The sequence below is a fragment of the Nerophis ophidion genome, linkage group LG12 (genome assembly GCF_033978795.1).
Source record: "Nerophis ophidion isolate RoL-2023_Sa linkage group LG12, RoL_Noph_v1.0, whole genome shotgun sequence".
Classification (NCBI taxonomy): domain Eukaryota; kingdom Metazoa; phylum Chordata; class Actinopteri; order Syngnathiformes; family Syngnathidae; genus Nerophis; species Nerophis ophidion.
Window position 1 is genome coordinate 18968417 of NC_084622.1, and position 20459 is coordinate 18988875.

General features: G+C 37.9%; 1 protein-coding gene across 1 annotated transcript in view; it reads right to left on the minus strand.

The window, feature by feature from the left end:
- si:dkey-106n21.1 (solute carrier family 23 member 1) overlaps positions 1 to 730 on the minus strand; it is a 115855-nt gene extending 115125 nt beyond the window's left edge. Inside the window, exon 1 of the mRNA XM_061916994.1 lies at positions 565 to 730. Coding sequence (XP_061772978.1) covers positions 565 to 636 — 72 coding nt within the window. The 5' untranslated portion in view covers positions 637 to 730. The remainder of the gene's footprint in view (positions 1 to 564) is intronic.
- Between the last annotated feature and the right edge of the window lie 19729 nt (positions 731 to 20459).

Here is a 20459-nt window from a genome sequence, read left to right on the forward strand (position 1 = left end):
GTGTGGGATAATTGATCGACATGATATCAGTGTAGGACAATTGATCAACATGACATCACTGTAGGACAACATGACATCAGTGTAGGACAATTGATCAACATGACATCACTGTAGGACAACATGACATCAGTGTACGACCTTTGATCGACATGATATCAGTGTAGGACCATTGATCGACATGATATCACTGTGATTGCTTTGAAAAAGTTGAAAAAAGCTCAATTGAAGGAGGGCGATACAAGGACTGACTAAGATCTGCGCTGATACTGACATCTCCTGTGTTGAGTGTTGATATCAGCTAAGAACTGGGTGTCCTCGCTGTGGTGTCCAGCCGAGGTGAAAGTTCAGGAGCTTCAGCTGCGTACACTCACAAAAAAGTATCAAAACAAAGTCTGATACGCCACACACTTACACAGCAGGCGATCCATTCCTGTGCGATACGGCCCAGTGTGTGGCAGAAATGCAGGATCAGCTGCATTCCACCGAGGCTCAGTGCTGGATCAGAGCAGGACTTGTGTGTCCAAAGTGGACTTTTAGAGGACACCAGGAGGATGAAGAACTTACCCCGAAGACCAGGTTGTCCGGAGACTCCTCCTTCAGACCCAACTCCAGCCTCTCGTCCTTGCTGAGGTGCATGTTGGACCAGTTGGCCGCCAGACCAGGACCTCAACCTGTCAGTCCGAGGAACACGTCCAAGTGAGAAGGAGACCGTGTGGTCGGCCTTGAAGGACCCTGGCCTGGTCATGTGATGCGTGACCGTGGATCTCGCAGGAGACCAGCGCCTTTGTCACATGCGTCTTGGCATTGGTCACCCTCGCCAGGAGGCTCCTCCCCTAGCAACCACAGGGACACGTCCGATTTGGGACGCAGCTGAGGAACATTACTTCCTGTCCCACACAAAGACCGAGGGACACCACTAAGGTAACCAAGGTAACCTGTCCTGGTCCACAACCATGTCACAGCTCCAAAACTACAAGGTGTAAGAGTAGTGTCTGATCGCTGATAGAAGGTCCATGTGTGGTTCACAGGACTACTTAAGGTCTATATGTGGTCCACAGGACTACTTAAGGTCCATATGTGGTCCACAGGAATACTTAAGGTCCATATGTGGTCCACAGGACTACTTAAGGTCCATATATAGTCAACAAGACAACTTAAGGTCCTTATGTAGTCCACAAGACAACTTAAGGTCCATATGTAGTCGTCAGGACACCTTAAGGTCCATATGTAGTCCAGAAGACAACTTAAGGTCCATATGTGGTCCACAGGACTACTTAAGGTCCATATGTGGTCCACAAGACTACTTAAGGTCCATATGTGGTCCACAAGACAACTTAAGGTCCATATGTGGTCCACAGGACTACTTAAGGTCCATATGTGGTCCACAGGACTACTTAAGGTCCATATGTGGTCCACAGGACTACTTAAGGTCCATATATAGTCAACAAGACAACTTAAGGTCCATATGTAGTCGTCAGGACACCTTAAGGTCCATATGTAGTCCACAAGACAACTTAAGATCCAAATGTAGTCCACAGGACACCTTAAGGTCCATATGTAGTCCACAGGACACCTTAAGGTCCATATGTAGTCCACAGGACACTTTAAAGTCCATATGTAGTCCACAGGACAACTTATGGTTCATATGTAGTCCACAAGACAACTTAAGGTCCATATGTGATCCACAATACAACTTAAGGTCCATATGTAGTCCAAAGGGTGACTCAAGGTCAAATAGTGGTCCATAGAAAACTATAGTCCAAATATGGTACAAAGGGCAACTTAAGGTCCATATGTGGTCCAAAAGGAGGTCTTGTTGGACGTTCAAATGTTTGTTCCCAAACTTCACAAGTCAAAATAAACTAGACAGCTGTGATATCTTGTTGATACAGTGATATGATGTTGATGTATTGTCCTACAGTGATATCATGTTGATGTATTGTCCTACAGTGATATCATGTTAATACAGGGATGTCTTGTTGATGTATTGTCCGACAGTGATATCATGTTAATACAGTGATATCATGATGATGAATTGTCCTACAGTGATATCATGTTGATGTATTGTCCTACAGAAAACATTATGTTGATACAGTGAAATCCATTTGATGTATTGTGCTACAGTTTTAAGTTGATGTATTGTCCTCCGGTGATATCCTGTTGATGAAGTGATATTATATTGATGTATTGTCCTACAGTGATATCATGTTGATGCAGTGATATCATGTTGATGTATTGTCCGACAGAAAATATCCTGTTGTGATATCCTGTTGATGAAGTGATATTATATTAATGTATTGTCCTACAGTGATATCATGTTGATGCAGTGATATCATGTTGATGTACTGTCCGACAGAAAATATCCTGTGGATACAGTGATATCATATTGATGTATTGTGCTACAGTGCTATCCTGTTGATGCAGTGATATCATGTTGATGTATTGTCCTACATTAGTATCTGGTTGATACAGTGATATCATGTTGATGTATTGTCCTACAGTGATATCCTGTTAATACAGTGATAACATGTTGATGTATTGTCCTACAGTGACATCCTGTTGATACAGTGATATCATATTGATGTATTATGCTACAGTGATATCTTGTTGATGCAGTGATATCATATTGATGTATTATGCTACAGTGATATCTTGTTGATGCAGTGATATGATGTTGATGTATTGTCCTACAGTGATATGATGTTGATGTATTGTCCTACAGTTATATCATGTTAATACAGGGATATCTTGTTGGTGTATTGTCCTACGGTGATATCCTGTTGATACAGTGATATTATATTGATGTATTATGCTACAGTGATATCTTGTTGATGCAGCAATATCATGTTGATGTATTGTGCTACAGTGATATCTTGTTGATGCAGCGATATGTTGATGTATTGTCCTACAGTGATATCCTTTTGATACAGTGATATCATATTGATGTATTGTGCTACAGTGATATCTTGTTGATGCAGCGATATCATGTTGATGTATTGCCCTACTGTGATATCCTCTTGATACAGTGATATCATGTTGATACAGTGATATCATGTTGATGTGTTAACCTACAGTGTCAATATTTACTCGTGTGCAATAGCATGTGCGATATAAGCGGTCCTGCAGCGCGTTTACTTATGTGCAATACTGTGTGTGATACAAGCAGTCCTGAAGCGTGTTTACCTATGTGTGATATTATGTGTGATACAAGCAGTCCTGTAGTGTGTTTACTTGTGTGTAATATCATGTGCGATACAAGCAGTCCTGCAGTGTGTTTACTTCTGTGTGTTATCATGTGCGATACAAGCAGGCCTGCAGTGTGTTTACCTGTGTGTGATATCATGTGCTATTAAAGCAGTCCTGCGTGTGCGTGTGTGTGAGAAAGTCCAAGTTGACCAGAGGCTCGTCGGATGAATTATTGCGTCACACCTTCTCCTGTGTGTGTGTGAGAGAGAGAGAGAGAGAGAGAGAGAGAGAGAGAGAGAGAGAGAGAGAGAGAAAGAGAGAGAGAGAAAGAGAGAGAAAGAGAGAGAGAGAGAGAGAGAGAGAGAGCCCAAGTTGACCCGAGGCTCGTCGGATGGATTATTGCGTCACACCATGTCCTGTCCCCTACTGGGGACAGGACGCGTGATACAACTGAATCTAATGTTTGCGTGTGGAGAGCAAGAATGTTCTGGAAGGTGGCGCCTTAATTTGCCCCTACTAGCATACGCAGCGTCTATCTCAGCACATCAAGGCTAACAAAGGTAGCGCCTTCCTTTGCCCCTACTAGCGTACGCAGCGTCTATCTCAGCACATCAAGGCTAACAAAAGTGGCGCCTTCCTTTGCCCCTACTAGCGTACGCAGCGTCTATCTCAGCACATCAAGGCTAACAAAGGTGGCACCTTCCTTTGCCCCTTCTAGCGTACGTAGCGTCTCACTCAGCACATCAAGGCTAACAAAAGTGGCGCCTTCCTTTGCCCCTACTAGCGTACGCAGCGTCTCGCTCAGCACATCAAGGCTAACGAAGGTGGCGCCTTCCTTTGCCCCTACTAGCGTAAGCAGCGTCTCACTCAGCACATCAAGGCTAACAAAGGTAGCGCCTTCCTTTGCCCCTACTAGCGTACGCAGCGTCTCACTCAGAACATCAAGGCTAACAAAGGTGGCGCCTTCCTTTGCCCCTACTAGCGTACGCAGCGTCTCACTCAGCACATCAAGGCTAACAAAGGTGGCGCCTTCCTTTGCCCCTTCTAGCGTATGTAGCGTCTCACTCAGAACATCAAGGCTAACAAAGGTGGCGCCTTCCTTTGCCCCTACTAGCGTACGCGGCGTCTCACTCAGCACATCAAGGCTAACAAAGGTGGCGCCTTCCTTTGCCCCTACTAGCGTACGCAGCGCCTCACTCAGCACATCAAGGCTAACAAGTCAAAGTTCATGTCCTCTAGTCTAGAAAACCAAATGTTCAAACGCAAACATGGTCACCCATATCTGGGCCTGCTCTACTAAGCTACAACAACATGTGTGCACATGGGAGTACTAGTACATGTACACAAGTGTACATGTACAAACTGTACATTTGTGTACTAGTACATGGGAGTACTAGTAAAAGTGTGCACATGGGAGTACTAGTACATGTGAGTGTCAAAGTGCAAAGTGAGTACTAGTACATGTGATTTACCAATACTGTGTGTACAGCTTCTACTTATTTACATGTGTGTGTGTACTCCCTGCTGTCACCATGGAAACACTCATTTCCTGCCCATTCATGTCATGTCTTGTGTTGTGTTTAGAGTAAAGTGCAATATAATAGAGTACATTAGAGTACAGTGGACTATAGTACAGAAGAGTACAGAGGACTATATTAGGGTGGAGTACAGTGGACTATGTCCGAGTAGAATGGAATATAATCAAGTTAATTAGATTACAGTAGAGTACAGTGGACTATACAGGTAGTAGAGTACAGTAGAGCACAGTAGAGTACAGTGGAGTAGAGTACAGTAACTTGTGCTACCTGAAGCTGCCTTCGGTTCACGTTAGAAGACCTTAGAAGACCTTGGAAGACGTGATTGTGCTGACTTTGTCCTTTTATGGACTTTTAATGGTGAGAAGAAGAAAGAGGCTGAGATTTATTGTCCAGGACAAAAGCATGCCAGCCTTCAGGAGCTCCTGCTAGCCTGAGACATCTAAAGGACTTTAGAGACCACGTCCTGCTGCCCGGTCACTAAAGGACTTTAGAGACCACGTCCTGCTGGACGGTGACTAAAGGACTTTAGAGACCACGTCCAGGGGAAATAATTTATAGACTCACATGACTCTTGTGATTCTTGTCCTGCTGACCCACATGAGACTGAGCCATGGCCTCAAATGTTCCAATCCTCCAAGCACCTAGCATGACCATGCTAAGGCACGCGATAACACTAAAATAGGACAAGGAAATTTGACACACATATAGATATGTCAAATTTCCTTGTCATATATATATATATATATATATATATATATATATATATATATATATAGGCAATAAGCGGTAGAAAATGGATGGATGGATGGATATATATATATATATATATATATATATATATATATATATATATGTTTATGTAAAATCTAAATCTAAGACTAGATCAGACCAATCTAAGGCTAAAACGAGATTTGACCAATCCAAGTCCAAGACTAGATCTGACCAATTTAAGTCCAAGACTAGATGTGACCAATCGAAGTCCAAGACTAGATGTGACCAATCTAAGTCCAAGACTAGATGTGACCAATCTAAGTCCAAGACAGATCTGACCAATCTAAGTCCAAGACTAGATTTGACCAATCTAAGTCCAAGACTAGATTTGACCAATCTAAGTCCAAGACTAGATTTGACCAATCTAAGTCCAAGACTAGATCTGACCAATCAAAGTTCAAGACTAGATTTGACCCATCGAAGTCCAAGACTAGATCTGACCAATCAAAGTTCAAGACTAGATCTGACCAATCTAAGCCAAAGTCTAGATCTGACCCATCGAAGTCCAAGACTAGATCTGACCAATCGAAGTCCAAGACTAGATCCGACCATTTTAAGTCCAAGACTAGACCTGATGAATCTGAGTCCAAGACTAAAGCTGACTAATCTAAGTCTATGGTCATGAACTGACTAGGTCCACTCCTCAGACCAACCAAAGAGTCCAGCTGCAATGAAGTGCAGATCCTGAGATGACAAAGAACTGATGGATGATGGACTATGATGGATGGCAACCTTCTCGGACATGAGGAAATGTCAAATAAATATTTGTACTATTCTTCACATACTTCAACACGTCCGCTCCATCGTGGACCTCAGAGAGGACAAGGACTTGTTCATGGTTCTGCAGGGACATGATCTCCAAGAAGTCCTGTCCAACAGCCGGTGGACTTCATCATTGCCTTAGAAGACATGTGAGGAAACATTTCCTAAAATGGTCGTGCCTTTCAAAGATTAACTCATCCAGGAGCAACAAATGAAAGATGTCACACCACAATCTTGACAAACACAAAATAGTCTTCACCTGGGCAGATATGATTCATATTTCACCTGCCGTTATAAAGACTAGACCAGTGGTTCTCAAATGGCGGTACGTGTACCCCTGGTGGTACTTGAAGGTATGCCAAGGGGTACGTGAGATTTTTTTTTTTTTTATATTCTAAAAATAGCAACAATTCAAAAATCCTTTATAAATATATTTATTGAATAATACTTCAACAAAATATGAATGGAAGTTCATAAACTGTGAAAAGAAATGCAACAATGCAATATTCACTGTTGACAGCTAGATTTTTGTGGACATGTTCCATAAATATTGATGTTAAAGGGGAACATTATCAGCAGACCTATGTAAGCGTCAATATATATCTTGATGTTGCAGAAAAAAGACCATATGTTTTTTAACTGATTTCCAAACTCTAAAAGGGTGAATTTGGCAATTTAAACACCTTTCAATTGTTCGACTGTCGGAGCAATGACCTTTCACCCGTGACGTCATAACAGGAAGCAATCCACCATTTTCTCAAACACATTACACACACCAAGTCAAATCAGCTCTGTTAGTTTCCGTTTTTTTCGACTATTTTCCGGTACCTTGGAGAGATCATGCCTCGTCGGTGTGTTGTCGGAGGGTGTAACAACACCAACACAGTTGCAACAGGGGTTGAAAGATGCCAAAGTCCCTCGCATACTTTACTGACGATAGCGATGCTACGACAGAGATGGCAAGGATGTGTGGATATCCTGCGACACTCAAAGCAGATGCATTTCCAACAATAAAGTCAACAAAATCACAAAGGTGAGTTTTGTTAATGTTATTGACTTATGTGTAGTGTGCTAATCAGACATATTTGGTCACAGCATGACTGAAAGCTAATCGATGCTAACATGCTATTTAGGCTAGCTGTATGTACATATTGCATCATTATGCCTCATTTGTAGCTCCACCCACTTTTAATGCCAAACAAACATATACCAATCGTTGGTTAGAAGGCGATCACCGAATTCGTCCGCGCTTCTTCCCGTGCCGCTGTCTGTCGTGATATGGCTCAAAAGTTTCAGTTTCTTCTTCAATTTCGTTTTCGGTACCTGCTTCCACACTCCAACCATCCATTTCAATACATGCGTAATCTGTTGAATCGCTTACGGTGCTGAAATCCGACTCTGAATCTGAGCTACTATGCTATACCTTTCTGTGCTATCTAACATGTTTGTTTCTGGTGGCTTCACGCTGTGACGTCACAGGACAATAGACGGGTGGATATAACGATGGTGTAAATCAGGCACTTTGGAGCCGTTTTTTTGGGATATTGCGTGATGGGTAAAATTTTGAGAAAAACTTTGAAAAATAAAATAAGCCACTGGGAACTGATTTTTATTCATTTTAACCATTCGACTTTTGTGATAATGTTCCCCTTCAAAGATTTGTTTTTTTTGTGAAGAAATGTTTAGAATGAGCCCTGCGATGAGGTGGCGACTTGTCCAGGGTGTACCCCGCCTTCCGCCCGATTGTAGCTGAGATAGGCGCCAGCGCCCCCCGCGACCTCAAAAAAAAGGGAATAAGCGGTAGAAAATGGATGGATTGATGTTTAGAATGAAGTTGATGAATCCAGATGGATCTCTATTACAATCCCCAAAGTTGATGATTACTTCTATGTGTAGAAATCTGTATTTAGAATTGAATCACTTGTTTATTTTCCAACAAGTTTGTAGTTATTTTTATATATTTTTTTCCAAATAGTTCAAAAAAGACCACTACAAATGACTGATATTTTGCACTGTTATACAATTTAATAAATTAGAAACTGATGACTGATTTACTTCTTTATCGCTTTTTTTCAACCAAAAATGCTTTGCTCTGATTAGGGGGTACTTGAATTAAAAAAATCTTCACAGGGGGTACATCACTGAAAAAAGGTGGAGAACTACTGGACTACACTAATGTTCCTGAACATGTAGTTACCTTTCATCGCTGCCAGGTGGTGCTAAAGTCTAAAGGCATATATGTATGTATGTATGTGCATATATATATTTGCAGGTCCCAGGTAGCCAGGACAAGCAGTCAGATAATAATGTCCTGTCAAACAGGAGGAAAAAGCACACACAAAGTCTCAATTGTTCACAGACTGCTCGCTCTCATCAGAACTTAACAGAAATTACAAATCCACAAATCACTTCATTCACCACATCTTTTGTCACTTTGTATTATCAAGTCAATGTATCTTACTTTATCTTCACCTCTATTTTCAGAAAAAACCCTCAAACTATCATTAAACTGTTACTGTATCACTGGAGTTATAATTACCATAACAATACTGTATGCCTTTTTCACATATCCACATCATCACTCCTAAACATACAAAATAGTGCTCAATTACATTTATTTCACTGTCTTGTCTTCCTCAGGAATATTCACCTTTAACTTCATGCACTTTTTAGCAACATTCATTTAAGCACTTTACTTTTCTTCATATTCTTCTTCTTATAATAGCAGCTTTTAGTTACTGTACTTGAAATGTTTGTTGACCATTCCTGAGAGCTTGAAGGCCTACTGAAAGCCACTACTAGCGACCACGCAGTCTGATAGTTTATATATCAATGATGAAATATTAACATTGCAACACATGCCAATACGGCCGCTTTAGTTTACTAAATTGCAATGCGGAATGATGACGCTTATGTTGACGCGTGCTTGTGACGTTATTAATTGTATCGAACATTTTATCCCAGCACCACTCACGGCTAAAAGTCGTCTGATTTAATCGCATAATTACACAGTATTCTGGACATCGGTGTTGCTGAATCTTTTGCAATTTGTTCGATTAATAATGGAGACATCAAAGAAGAAAGATGTTGGTGGAAAGCAATGGATTTCGGCCGGCTGTAGCAACACAAACACAGCTGGTGTTTCTTTTTTGTTATGAAGCTTTAATATGGAACAGAGCGGTCAAGCAAACATGGTTCTCTACCACATGTCAACCAGCAGGTTTCGGTGAGAAAATTGCGGTAACAAGTTGGCTCTTACCGTAAACATGAGCGGACCTTGTGTCGTTCTTCCTGCAGCTGTCAAAGAGGCAGCTGCGACTTTCTTGGCTCCTCCATGGCTTCACCTAGCGACACTGGCGGTCACCACACCCCTCTGACTTTCAGGTATGACTTTATAATCTCACTAAAACACTAGTAACACAATAGTCGGATAAGGGATTTTCCAGAATTATCCTAGTAAATGTGTCTAATAACATCTGAATCGCTCCCACTGCCCTCGTCTTTTTTTTTCTCCTAGTCCTTCCCTCTCACTTTCCTCATCCACGAATATTTCATCCTCGCTCAAATTAATGTAGAAATCGTCGCTTTCTCGGTCCGAATCGCTGTATCTGCTGGTGGCCATGATTGTAAACAATGTTCAGATGTGAGGAGCTCCACAACCCATGACGTCACGTGCAGATCGTCTGCTACTTCCGGTACAGGCAAGGCTTTATCATTAGCAACCAAAAGTTGCGAACTTTATCGTCGATGTTCTCTACACTGTAAAAAAAAATCTGTAAAAAAAAAACGGTCATCTACTGGCAACTACGGCTGCCAAACGAAAACCATAATATTAATGTAAAACATTGTAAGCAAAATAACGTTCAAAAACATATTTACAGAAATTTTCATGAAACGTTTTGCGGAGAAATATTGTAATTTTACAGTTTTTTACTAAATTATTAAGATTAACCACCTTTAATAATCTGACAATGCAAACAGTTCTGCAGAAAAATACCTTTATTCTACAGAGTTTTTCCAAACAATTACGATCAACCACCTTTAATGATTGTTAGGATCAGAGGTCTCACATTCACTTTATGAATGGCTATCCTGCCCTAACAACATTCTTACCGAATCTACCAAGAGACTTACGGTGACTATCTTGTAGGATTGACCTGATCTTTGCCCGGGCAAATATATCACGGTCGTACCGTGACAGCGCTTCATCGACCTCTGCGTTCGCTCACTTCCCGAAACATCAGCGTGCCGATTATAGCGCGTGATGTGTGTGGCTTTGGCAGATATATGACAGTGACTGCAAGACATACTTGGTCAACAGCCATACAGGTCACACTGAGGGTGGCCGTACAAACAACTTTAACACTGTTACAAATATGCACCACACTGTGAACCCACATCACACAAGAATGATAAACACATTTCAGGAGAACATCTTCACTGTAACACAACACAAACACAACATTACAAATACCCACAATCCCATGCAGTGCTGACTCTTCCAGACTACACCCCCGCTACCACCCAACCTCGCGCCCCCCCCCCCCCCGTCCCCTACATCACCTCCCCCCTCCGTGAATAGGTTGAGGTGGGCGGGGTGTATATTGTAACACATGGGATTCTGGGTAATTTTTCTGTTGTGTTTATGTTGTGTTACTGTGAAGCTGTTCTCCTGAAGTGTGTTTGTCATTCTTGTTTGATGTGGGTTCACAGTGTGGCGCATATTTGTAACAGTGTTAAAGTTTTTTGTACGGCCACCCTCAGTGTGACCTGTATGGCTGTTGATCAAGTATGTCTTGCAGTCACCAACGTATGTCATTTTATAGACAAAAATGTTAAATTGTTAGTATGACCATAAACTTATATTTAACAGGCTACATATATTTTTCAACTTGAATGTAAAAATACACATAAATATTAAAAAAAATAAGATTTACCTTAAAATTACATATAAAAGTGTTAGATTGTTAGTATGGACATATACTTTTATATAACAAGTTACATGTGTAATGAAAGTTAATTACTGTAATTTTACATGAATTTGAAAGTCATTTGAGAAAACAGAAAATGATATGTATAATTAATTTGGTATTTTTCTGTAAACAAAAATAGAAATATACATAGTTTGTCTTTACTGGCATATTACTTAAAATAACAGGGGGTTTGTTTATTTACAGGTAAGGTCTTTAATTCTAGAGTTTTATAACATATTTAAAAACAATTGAAAAATTACAGTAGAAATTTAGAGTAAATTAACCATAAAATAGGATTTCTTTTTACAGTGTACTAAATCGTTTCAGCAAAAATATGTCAATATGGCAAAATGATGAAGTATGACACATAGAATGGACCTGCTATCCCCGTTTAAATAAGAACATCTCATTTCAGTAGGCCTTTAACTTATATAACCATGTCTAAACACGATAAAATAGCATGTAAAATCGTTTTCAGAACACACACATTATACAAAATATATTAGAAAATCAATAAGAAAACGGGAGCTGTAATTTAGGAGTGTGAATTAGGAACAGAAGTTGCTACACAAACATTGTGCACTCACGTCGCGATTTTGTATTCATTGACAAACACTAACTACACCTTGCAAACACTTTAGAGTTAGACTCCACCATCACAAGGTGTACTTCAAATGATAATGAGCACATAGATGTCATTAAATGAGTTGATTCACCAGAACTAACCTGTTAAAGAGGAAAAAGCACACAGAAGGTTTCAGTTGTTCACAGACTGCTGGCTCTCATCACAATGAAGACTCACTTCCGGTCTGCAGGTAATAACATTTAATTAGGAAGAAACGTCTTCCTAATGCTCTACTGCCCCCTACTGACCAAAGAGGATATTGACAAATGTGGAATGGCAGCTTAAAAAAAAAAAAAGTCAAACCACAAAATAAAAGATATAAATCAACACAAAAAAGGTGACACATTTTGGGTGGCTCACATATCTTCGCGATGATCACGTGACCACTCCAGTGTCTCGTCTTGCATTCTGACATCTGGCCACTAGAGGCCACCCTGCAATCTCTATCTTCCTAGTGATACCTTGAAAAGTACACGCGAAGTACTCGCTCTTCCCCAACAAAATATGACTTTATGGATGACAGTTCATACATGCTCTTCATCATCATCATCATCATCTTTCTCCCTGTGATGTAGATTTATGAATGAGCAGTAACACGATGACATCATCACATATCCTTCACGCACGCCGCCGTGCACGCTCCCGCTCACGTGCACACTCCTGCAGGATTACCGCTCTTCATCTGCCGATGAAGATGATGATGATGATGAAAATAATGATCATAACAGTGAGGATGAGGATGCTAATGATAAAGATGATGGTAATGATAAAGATGATGATGATGATAATGATGAAGAGCAGGAATGCTAACTCATTCATATTTTATTCTTTCAGTCACGTGATGCACAGTTACGTAATTGGGGGGGGGGGGGCTTGATCATGTAACGGGGAAGGAGGGGAGGGGGTAGAGTGTTGCATCATACTGCCATCATAATAATTATATTTACTTTGTGTACATTCATGTGTACTATATTTACTTTGTGTACATTCATGTGTACTATAAGTACTATATTTACTTTGTCTACATTCATGTGTACTATATTTACTTTGTGTACATTCATGTGTACTATATTTACTTTGTGTACATTCATGTGTACTATAAGTACTATATTTACTTTGTCTACATTCATGTGTACTATATTTACTTTGTGTACATTCATGTGTACTATATTTACTTTGTGTACATTCATGTGTACTATATTTACTTTGTGTACATTCATGTGTACTATAAGTACTATATTTACTGTGTGTACATTCATGTGTACTATATTTACTTTGTGTACATTCATGTGTACTATATTTACTTTGTGTACATTCATGTGTACTGTAGGTACTATATTTACTTTGTGTAGTTTCATGTGTACTATATTTACTTTGTCTACATTCATATGTACTGTAGGTACTATATTTACTTTGTGTACATTCATGTGTACTATATTTATTTTGTGTACATTCATGTGTACTATATTTACTTTGTGTACATTCATGTGTACTATATTTACTTTGTGTACATTCATGTGTACTGTAGGTACTATATTTACTTTGTGTACATTCATGTATACTATATTTACTCTCTGTACATTCATGTGTACTGTAGGTACTATATTTACTTTGTGTACATTCATGTGTACTGTAAGTACTATATTTTCTATGTGTACATTCATGTGTACTGTAGGTACTATATTTACTTTGTGTACATTCATGTGTACTATAATCACTTTGTGTACATTCATGTGTACTTTATTTAATTTGTGTACATTCATGTGTACTATATTTACATTGTGTACATTCATGTGTACTATATTTACTTTGTGTACATTCATGTGTACTATATTTACTTTGTGTACATTCATGTATACTGTAGGTACTATATTTACTTTGTGTACATTCATGTGTACAATAATTACTTTGTGTACATTCATGTGTACTATAATCACTTTGTGTACATTCATGTGTACTATATTTAATTTGTGTACATTCATGTGTACTATAATTACTTTGTTTGGCTTTACTGTACTATAATTACTTTGTGTACATTCATGTGTACTATATTTAATTTGTGTACATTCATGTGTACTGTAGGTACTATATTTACTTTGTACATTCATGTGTACTATAATCACTTTGTGTACATTCATGTGTACTATATTTAATTTGTGTACATTCATGTGAACTATATTTACATTGTGTACCTTCATGTGTACTATATTTACTTTGTGTACATTCATGTGTACTGTAGGTACTATATTTACTTTGTGTACATTCATGTGTACTATAATTACTTTGTGTACATGCATGTGTACTATAATTACTTTGTGTACATTCATGTGTACTATATTTAATTTGTGTACATTCATGTGTACTATATTTACTTTGTGTACATTCATGTGTACTATATTTACTTTGTGTACATTCATGTGTACTGTAGGTACTATATTTACTTTGTGTACATTCATGTGTACAATAATTACTTTGTGTACATTCATGTGTACTATAATCACTTTGTGTACATTCATGTGTATTATATTTAATTTGTGTACATTCATGTGTACTATAAGTACTATATTTACTGTGTGTACATTCATGTGTACTATATTTACTTTGTGTACATTCATGTGTACTATAAGTACTATATTTACTGTGTGTACATTCATGTGTACTATATTTACTTTGTGTACATTCATGTGTACTATAAGTACTATATTTACTGTGTGTACATTCATGTGTACTATATTTACTTTGTGTACATTCATGTGTACTATATTTACTTTGTGTACATTCATGTGTACTGTAGGTACTATATTTACTTTGTGTACATTCATGTGTACAATAATTACTTTGTGTACATTCATGTGTACTATAATCACTTTGTGTACATTCATGTGTACTATATTTAATTTGTGTACATTCATGTGTACTATAAGTACTATATTTACTGTGTGTACATTCATGTGTACTATATTTACTGTGTGTACATTCATGTGTACTATATTTAATTTGTGTACATTCATGTGTACTATAATTACTTTGTTTGTCTTTACTGTACTATAATTACTTTGTGTACATTCATGTGTACTATATTTAATTTGTGTACATTCATGTGTACTGTAGGTACTATATTTACTTTGTGTACATTCATGTGTACTATAATTTCTTTGTGTACATTCATGTGTACTATAATAACTTTGTGTACATTCATGTGTACTATATTTAATTTGTGTACATTCATGTGTACTATATTTACATTGTGTACATTCATGTGTACTATATTTACTTTGTGTACATTCATGTGTACTGTAGGTACTATATTTACTTTGTGTACATTCATGTGTACTATAATTACTTTGTGTACATGCATGTGTACTATAATTACTTTGTGTACATTAATGTGTACTATATTTAATTTGTGTACATTCATGTGTACTGTAGGTACTATATTTACTTTGTGTACATTCATGTGTACTGTAGGTACTATATTTACTTTGTGTACATTCATGTGTTACCTGTAAAGTTTACAGTTACCTGTATGATTTACAGGTAAATTGTTAATTATACAAGTAACTGTAAATTTTACAGATAAAAAGTACACTTTGCAAGTAAACTGGAATCATTAACGGGTAAACTTTACCGAGTTACTGTTAAACTTTGCAGGTGGACAGTAAACTTTACAGGTAAACTGTAAACTTTACGGATTGATAGTAAACTATAGGTGAACTTTACAGGTAAATATATTTTTTTAGAGGTAAATACTAAATTTTACAGGTTAACAGTACACTTTGAAAGTACACTGTAATCATTAACAGGTAAACTTTACAGTTAAGTAGTGGACTTTACAGGTAAACTGTAAACTTTACAGATTGACAGTAAACTATAGGTAAACTTTAAAGGTAAATACTACATTTTAGGGCAAAAGGGCAAAGTTTACAGGAAAACTTTGCAGGTGGACAGTAAGCTTTAAAAAGGTAAGCAGTAAACCTTAAAAGGTGTGTGACCACCTGACCTGTGAAGAGTGCTGACTTCCTGTCTAACATTTGACCTTCTTCTGTCCCACATAAAGATTGTGAATGATCAAAGAGGTGCACTTCCCCTTTAAGGGATGCCTGACGTCATGGAGACAAAAACAATATTTAGAATGTGTTTGATAAGTGGGTGTGGAGCTGTGATGTGTCACACACACACACACACACACACACACACACACACACACACACACACACACACACACACTCTCTCTCTCTCTCTTTAAGAGTGTGTGAGTGATTCATCCGTTACATAATTACATAAGAGAACAAAAGTCAATGAATGTTGTGTCAAACAGGAAGTAGAATTCCACTTGAAAAAAGTAAGATTGAAGTTCAAAGGGGATTATTTTCTCGTACAATATTGCACAAAAACCATCTTCAAACTTCCAAAGAACAATGTGTTTGCAACGTCGACACTTTTTACTCACTGGAGTGCTGTAAAAATGCACTTTGAGTCACTTGAGAAAAGTGCTATATAAATATACTACTGAGGTATAAAATACTACACGGTCTAGCTCCATTCTATCTTGCCGATTTTATTGTACTATATGTCCCGGCAAGTCTATGCAGCGTGACCTTTAACCTCTACAGTCAATGCAGCGTGACCTTTAACCTCTCGAGTCAATGCAGCGTGACCTTTAACCTCTACAGTCAATGCGGCGTGACCTTTAACCTCCACAGTCAATGCAGCGTGACCTTTAACCTCTACAGTCAATGCAGCGTGACCTTTAACCTCTACAGTCAATGCAGCGGTATAGCTCGGTTGGTATAGTGGCCGTGCCAGCAACTTGAGAGTTGCAGGTTCGATTCCCGCTTCCGCCATCCTAGTCACTGCCGCTGCGTCCTTGGGCAAGACACTTTACCCACCTGCTCCCAGTGCCACCCACACTGGTTTAAATGTAACTTAGATATTGGGTTTCACTATGTAAACCGCTTTGAGTCACTAGAGAAAAGCGCTATATAAATATAATTCACTTCACTTAACCTCTCCAGTCAATGCAGCGTGACCTTTAACCTCTACAGTCAATGCAGCGTGACCTTTAACCTCTCCAGTCAATGCAGCGTGACCTTTGACCTCTCCAGGCAGCACATTTACCAAACAATACATGATGTGTTTGCTCCATAAGCACAGAGCAGACTTCTGTGTTCCAAACATTTAGTTTGACTCCAGGAAAAAGAGGTGAACTTACCTGTAGCCTTTTTCATCTCTTCCTGTTCCCCATGACTTTTACTCCAATGATGTAGTATGTCATGTTTATACCAATGATGTAGTATGTCATGTTTATACCAATGATGTAGTATGTCATGTTTATACCAATGATGTAGTATGTCATGTTTATACCAATGATGTAGTACGTCATGTTTAGTCCAATGATGTAGTATGTGATGTTTAGTCCAATGATGTAGTATGTCATGTTTAGTCCAATGATGTAGTATGTGATGTTTAGTCCAATGATGTAGTATGTCATGTTTAGTCCAATGATGTAGTATGTCATGTTTACTCAATGATGATCCATATATACTGTACATCCATATAGACATCCATTCATATATACATCTATCTATCCATATATACTGTAAATCCATATATACATCCATCCATATATACTGTACACCCATATATACATCCATCCATATATACATCTATCTATCCATATATACTGTACATCCATATATACATCCATCATCCATATATACTGTACATCCATATATACAGTACATCCATATATACATCCATCATCCATATACACATCCATCCATATATACATCTATATATCCATATATACTGTACATCCATATATACATCCATCATCCATATATACTGTACATCCATATAAACATCCATCCATATATACATCCATCCATATATACATCTATCTATCCATATATACTGTACATCCATATATACATCCATCCATATATACATCTATCTATCCATATATACTGTAAATCCATATATACATCCATCCATATACACATCTATCTATCCATATATACTGTACATCCATATATACATCCATCCATATATACATCTATCTATCCATATATACTGTAAATCCATATATACATCCATCCATATATACTGTACATCCATATATACATCCATCCATATATACATCTATCTATCCATATATACAGTACATCCATATATACTGTACTGTACATCCATATGTACATCCATGTATCCATAGTTATGCTCCGTTCCCTGGCCACTTCATCTAATAGAACTATTTGGGAGGGTCAAAGGTCAGCCAAGCTTGTAACCTGATGCTGGTCAGGTGTGTGTGTGTGAGAAGCCCCGCCCCCAACATCAAAGGCGACCTCTTGAACTTCCTGTGAGATTAGGAGCATGAAAGCAGTGTTGGGAATTCCTCACTTCCTCCAACTGTTGACAGATGTGACCTTTGACCCCGGGAGGGGGACAAAGAATGTGGTCTTTGTGCTGCTTTTCTTCTCTGCAAAATAAAAGCACTCATAAACGGCTTCCAAATCTGCTGATTCAGCACACTTGCACTTTTATTTTGAAAAGCCTGCTGTGTGTTAGAGACGTGACACAAGACAGTCCGACGCCACCACTTCCTGGCAGGGTCAAGTGGGGGTCAAGTGGGAGTCAAGTGGGGGTCAAGTGGGGGTCGGCCATGTGGACTTTATGGAGACTTTCTAGTCCACTTCAAAGTCCTAAAGACCAGCCACTTCATTAGGGACACATTCCAATCATCTGGCACACAAGATTGATATTATAATAATTAATATTATTATTATTATCAGTTTTATATATTATTATCATTATTTTATTTAATCATCATCATATATTATTGGTATTACATATGATTATTATTATTTATTATTATTTAATATTATTGTTAACACATATTATTATCATTATTTTATATTATAGTCACTATTTATTATTATTATATATAAAAATAAGATTATTATTATACAATATTGCTATTATATATTATTAGATATATATTATAGTACATATTATGTACATATTCCGTACATGTTGTACAGAATATGTACTGAACCGTGCAATCTACTAATAAAAAATTCAATCAAATCATTATTTTATCGTATATATAATTATTATTATTAAGTGCTATAATTTACATAATTATATATAATTATTTTGATTAATAGTATTATTACATAATATTATTATTAAAATATATACATGTATATATAGATATGTATAAATGTTTACATATACATAATATAATAATATACACTAACAACATGAAATATGAATACAAATATAATAATGTACACTAAGAACATAAAATAGTAATACATATATGATAATGTACACTAAGAACATTGTTTGACCCTGGAACAGATGATTGAAGTTGTGTGAGGTCAATATCTGTCCACTAGGAGGCGTCACTGAGGTTTTAGTGACCAGAGCTGTGACCTTTTGACCCCCTCTGCTGGAGTGGAAGGATTGCATCATCACTTCCTATTTTGCATCAGCCCCCTTTACCCCCCGCCCCCCACCCCACTCCACCCCCAGCCACCCTTAAAGTGCAGCTGTTAATTCCTGGGGGTGTTGGGGTGGGGGGGTGTTAGGGAGACGTGTGACAGTGTGAAACAGGTGTGACTCCACTTTCACACTCACAGCACATGATCGCGGGGAGGGGGGGAGTCTGGGTCACAAAATAACCTCACACTTGTTTGTCCTTGTTGACCCCCCAACAGCCCCCTCCCCCTCCCCCCGCCCTCCAATGACCTTCATTTTCATTCCAATGACCACACTAAAGCGTAATATAATTTGATATAACATAATATAATAGCATATATTCAATGTAACATTATGTCATGTAATATCATGTAATCTAATGTAACGTGTACAATGTGACATTTTATTGTGTAATATCGTTATATGTAATCTAATGTAATGTATTGTAATATAATGTATTGTAATATAACGTGATGTATATAATGTAACATTGTGTCATGTAATATTGTAATATGTCATCTAATGTAATGTAATATAATCTAATATAATAGGATGTATATAGTGTAACATTATATCATGTAATAATTTACAATCTACTTATGTGTTGCTTATATAGATAGATAGATAGCTAGATAGATAGATAGATAGATAGATGGATGGATGGATGGATAGATAGATAGATAGATAGATAGATAGATAGATAGATAGATAGATAGATAGATAGATAGATAGATAGATAGATAGATAGATAGATAGATAGATAGATAGATAGATAGATAGATAGTACTTTATTGATCTATATACATATATATATATATATAGAGTAACCCACATATATAACCAAGCCAGTATTTACTCGGGCCAAAGATCTTCTATTTGACAGAAACACTCTGCTGTTTGTCTTGGATGGAGTGATAAATAATCAGTTCTATTGTTTAAAATGTGCTAAAAAAAAAAAAATAGGTCATTAAATCATCCATCCATCCATCCATTTTCTACCGGTTATTCCCTTTCGGGGTCGCGGGGGGCGCTGGCGCCTATCTCAGCTACAATCGGGCGGAAGGCAGGGTACACCCTGGACAAGTCGCCACCTCATCGCAGGGCCAACACAGATAGACAGAC